The 5,096-nt window shown below is 40.8% G+C and overlaps 1 protein-coding gene across 1 annotated transcript; it reads left to right on the top strand.

Annotated features, from left to right (window-relative positions):
- The first annotated feature begins 1,782 nt into the window (after window positions 1-1,782).
- Window positions 1,783-4,682, top strand: LOC108901849 (ubiquitin carboxyl-terminal hydrolase 37). The gene is made up of 11 exons (XM_051073269.1): window positions 1,783-1,827; window positions 1,924-1,981; window positions 2,077-2,282; window positions 2,400-2,531; window positions 2,647-2,770; window positions 2,867-3,018; window positions 3,108-3,210; window positions 3,409-3,756; window positions 3,867-3,927; window positions 4,010-4,167; window positions 4,276-4,682. Exons 3-8 carry the CDS (start codon window positions 2,161-2,163, stop codon window positions 3,577-3,579), a joined length of 804 nt encoding a protein of 267 aa, XP_050929226.1. The 5' UTR covers window positions 1,783-1,827; window positions 1,924-1,981; window positions 2,077-2,160; the 3' UTR covers window positions 3,580-3,756; window positions 3,867-3,927; window positions 4,010-4,167; window positions 4,276-4,682.
- The last annotated feature ends 414 nt before the right edge of the window (window positions 4,683-5,096 follow it).

The raw sequence follows: 5,096 nt of genomic DNA, 5'->3' as shown, positions 1-5,096 counted from the left end.
TAATCCAGTCATATTCATTTCAGTTCAGTTAACTGTTTAGTACAACAAAGTTCAGCTTTGTTGTATAATCTAGAACAGGTTTAGTCTTTTTTTTTTTTTAACTAATGTCAGTCTTATTGAATAAACTAAGGTGATTTTTTAAATTTGTTTACAAATATATATCTTATTGTTTCAGTTGGAAAATGGATGGACGGGGTAACCAATTAAAAATGATTACTTGATGTAAGTTTTTGCTTGTGTTGACACTTGCCCATTATGACACAATGAGCCTCGTAGCTCTCGTAGCTCTTAAACCAGTCCAGACCATTCTTAAATTAGCAAGAGTGTAACACAACATGGAGGTGAAAACTGTCCTCTGTTTATTTAAAGTGAAAGTGCAATAAAAAATATTTTGTCCCTAAGATCAATGAATCATGGTGAAAAATAATCATGATCTCACTATTGATCAAAATAATTGTGATTGTCATCATTTTCATCATTTTGGTCATAATCATGCAGCCCTGGTGGTGGGATACTAAAAAGTTATTAATGCTACTAATATTATTTTTTTTCCTTCATTTTATAATAAAGATCTGATTGGAGAAGTGTAAATGTGATCTGGAACAGGAGGAGGCCACTGACAGGAACAAGAACTTAACATTGCAACAAAATGGTGATGGACTGCTGAAACAGGTCTTTTCTCAAAGTAAGTACATTTGTTTTTAATTGCAAATAAATTATCTTTAGTGTAATATTTTGGTAACTTTAGCTTTTCTGTTTCTATCAGGATCCTCACACACAGAGAGGATCTGCAGTGGGCTCAAATCTGTACTTTTATCAGGATGGGCCCAAATCAGACCTATTAGTGTAGTCCCATTGAAATTTACTTTCTGTTCATTTCAATGGGGAGGGGGTGGGGTGGGAGTTTTAGGACCACTGGTTTTATAACATATATACATTTACACCATGTTTACACAGAGTTGTGTGGACACAGAATGATATCATGTCATAGTCACGTTCTAGAAGTGTCATTGTCATCACTGAATTCTGAATTCCTGTAGTCAGAGTGTAATATAGACAACACATCAGAGTTTACCAAGAGTTCACCAAATCTGCATACAGAAGCAATTTATTCTTTATCTCATTTTCAATTTCAACAATTTCAATTACCTTTTACTTCAACAACCAACATTGAAGATGTTTCGCTTGTGCTGTGGGAAGGTTTGTTTTCTAGATACACTGCACTTTTTTAATGTCATTTCTCTACTGTTTGTGTGACACTGTGAACGGTGAAAGGTGGGACTATTTCCACTTCACACTTCACACTTGTCAGTGTTTAGTATGTACTTTCTGTGAAGCTATGTTATATCTGCTGTGAAGATACATGATGTTCCATTAATCTCCATCCTGGTAACTTTTTTCTGTACAGTACTCAACAGCAGTCGTTGAACTGGTGGCAGAGAAGATCAGAAAGTAAGGAAATGAATAACTATCATATATCACTATATCACTACTTTATATATCATAGTGTTTTCCTGACTGCTTCTTCATCTGTTTCACTGTTCTATGGTTTGTTTGTCTTTATCACCAGTGTCCCTGCTCCCAGCGCTCCCTTTGTCATCCAGGACAACGACAATACAGCCCCATTGAGGTATCGCCTCTTTCGGTCGGCCACTGGTATGTTTGACAGACAGCATCATGGCTTCATATTAAATAAATTTATGTTGTTTGCAAGTTGTAAATATCATCAAACATCATAATATTTGACAAAGTTTATTCTAATGAATGTCTTTTTTTACAGACAAAAACAAAGAAGGAAGGAAAAGATCAGGAAGAGGACAAGGAAAAGTAAGAACACTCCTCCTGACTATGTTTTTAATCTTTCAGGCCTTCAAGAATTTGATGAGTTTTGGAAATTAAAACCCAATTTCTCTTTGTCACCAGTGTCACCACAAAGAAGAACAAGAAGGCCAAGAAGTCACGGCGGTGGCGTTGTTGCAAGGTATGTACGTTTGACCCAGAGTGAGGAGCTCAAGGTGAATCAGATATTGTTTAGTCTTTGCATCGTTTAACCAGAGTTTTTCTTTACTCCAACAGAATAGATGTCGCGTGTCCCCAGCCCCCCAAGAGGAAGAGACTCCGGAGAAGTCCCAAGATGAGGTGGTGGCTGTCAAAAGACCAATGGAGAAAGAGGAGGAACCAGTGAAAGACGAGAGGATTCCTCAGGCCCTGTCCACCAAAAAGGAGGAAGTCGCTGTGACCACGGAGAAGAAACTCAGGAGTGAGCACATTAAGTGTCTAGGGTGAGTACATCTGCATACACACACACACACACACACAAAACAAAGCTGTAGAGAAATGATTAAATTGAAGAATTGATGATATTGACATGAGATTGACTTGCTATGTTTGTGTGTCAGGTTCCCCAACCCAGCACAAATATGTTATATTAACTCAAGCCTGCAGAGCCTGCTCACACTGGAGGACTTTGTAACAGCCATCAGTCACCAGGAGCACGTTTGGAGTCTAATACCTGAAGCGGCAGTCCTAAGGTACAGCACCCCTCCGACACAAACACTAATTTTATCCTCATGTTGTACCTGAACACCAAAAAAGTTTAATGTCATAGACAATATCTCTAACAATTTTCCATTTCCTCCTCTCCAGAACATTCAAGAACATCAGCGAGCGTCACTTCTCCGGTGATGCTCAGGAGAAACTCCGCCTTCTTGCCGCATTCAAGAGGGCGGTGGCTCTGTGGGCTCCAGAGTTTGGTGACCATCAGCAGAAAGTGAGTGAGCAGGTTCAGTGGTGTGTTGTTTATTCTGATAGTTTCTCCTTTGTGTTTAAACTCTGTACAATTGTTTGTGTGTGTGTGTATGTACAGGATGCCCATGAGTTCCTGACAGCTGTCCTTGACCAGATAAGATATTGGGGCCCACAGCTGCAGGTGCTGACCGCCGGCATGGGCGTGGCCTACAGCTGTCCAGTAGAGGACTATCTGATGTTTAAAATGCGAAACACCAGGACATGCAAGAGGTAAAACTAGACAGTTACCTGCATCACATACATATCCATGACCTCTGCAGCTGAAATATAACTGTATTGTTTGTATTGGTTTTATAAAGTTGCGGAGCAGGTTCCACCAGAGAGGAAGACTTTTCTAATCTGTCACTGGACCTTCCACCTGGAGGTGGCACTGTTGAAAAAATGCTGGATAATTACCTGATGGTAAGAAACATCTCTCCTCATTCAGTCACAGTAGAACCCACTGATACAATGTGAAAATATGATGTAGAAAACGCTCATTTCATCACACAATTATTACTTGTGTTAGTATGTGTATGTATACTGTATGTAGCTGTTTGTAACTGTGCATGTAAATCCAGTACAGAAGTGAAAGCATGTTGGTCTTGTGCTGTTCCACAGGAGACAGAGTTGGAGTACAGGTGTGAGTGTGGTGCCACCAAGTCAGGGCCAGCGCTCATCATTCGCCACCCTGCCAAGGTGAGTAACATCAAACTCCTGACTGTAGTGCTCAGCGATGATACTGGTTCACCCAGTGGTATCAAATTGGGCTCTGCTGCCTCTAAGGAATAATTGTATTGTATTTAAAATACCAAGAGTAAGAGTCTTTTTCTCTGCCACCTGGTGCTCATATCTAACAGAGTGCTGGTCCTGCATTTGAAGCGTTTCCGGTACACTCCAACTTTCCAGCTAGAAAAGATCCATGACCCTGTCAATCTTCAGAGGGAGCTTGTGGTGTCTTCAGGCCAGGTAAGGAACCAGATCACCTGACAGCAAACAGAACCATCAGACTGGGGCTGATATAAGTAAATATTTGGACTACATGTGGACTAACTCTGATCAACTTTGTTCCTTCTCAGGATGGTGCGTGCTACAGTTTAGTCAGCACCTTAAATCACATCGGCGCCACAGCAAGAAGTGGTAAGATGAACCATTATTTTCAATGATGTACACCTAATGAGTCCTAAGACAGCCCATGTAACAATGCTTCCTCTTCTGCTAGGACACTACATCTGCGACGGAGTGGACCCCGACGTGGGACCGGTGGACCCAACAGACCGCTGGTTCACATATAACGACACAGTGGTCACTCAAACAAGCGGTGTCAATGTGTGCAACCAGCGGCAAAGATCGTCGTATATCTTGTTTTATCGGAGACAGGTAAGAGGACAGCAGCGTCACATGTGCACTATGTGAACACTGCTCTTTCAGACAAATGAGGGAAGGATTTTAGGAATACACTTGTATTCATTTTGAATGTGTTTCTAGCCAGAGGACTAGACAGCAGGACAGTGGATGAGGACCCAGTGGCAGGGACCAGAGGACAAACTTGGACAAACTTGGATAGATGACCTGGAGGCTGGACAGATGTGTCAAATGGAGGGAGCTGAAGGACACAGCCCTCAGGAGGATGGGCCCCCCCCAGAGAGCCAGGTTCCTCCCAAGGTTTCTCCCTCAGAGGGAGTTTTTCCTTGCCACAGTCGCCCAAAATCACAGCTCACAGTGAGCAGTGACAGGACTAAATATTTTAGCTCCAGATAAAATTTTTTACTGTCCTGTCATCCTGTACAGTTGATTTAATCTTTTCTGTACAGCTATGGCTTGCTCTCTGGGGAGATGGTAAGGTGATAATAAAGGCCTTTAACTTTTATCAGGAAAAGTTAAATAAATCATTTCCTACTCAAGATTATTTGTTTGTTGTATTTTATTTAGCATGAGTGTTATTGTATGGTACATGAGTTGTTATGGTACCTGCAGACACTGCAGTGTAACAGGTGTAAAAGGTAAGTTTGCTCAGGATAAATGGAAAAATGAAGGCAGATTATTATACTTCCATCAATGCAGATACTTAAACAAGGTGAAAAAATGAAGAGATGTTCAAAGTCTCTGACCCCAGCTTCTCAAACATGAATATTCCTCAAAGAAAAATCTCTAGTATAAATAAACTAATATGAGGGAACCCCCCATTGCTCATTCTAGAGCAGAGACAGAGTGATACTGTATATTCTTGTGACTGGTTGCTGCTCAATGTTCCTCCCAAAAAATATCTAATATTAATAAAAAAATGCTAAGAATCATGGTATAATGTG

This window comes from Lates calcarifer, linkage group LG10 (assembly GCF_001640805.2).
Source record: "Lates calcarifer isolate ASB-BC8 linkage group LG10, TLL_Latcal_v3, whole genome shotgun sequence".
NCBI classification, from domain to species: Eukaryota; Metazoa; Chordata; class Actinopteri; family Centropomidae; genus Lates; species Lates calcarifer.
Note: the sequence above shows the minus strand (reverse complement) of the source record. Positions and strands in the feature narration are given on the sequence as shown.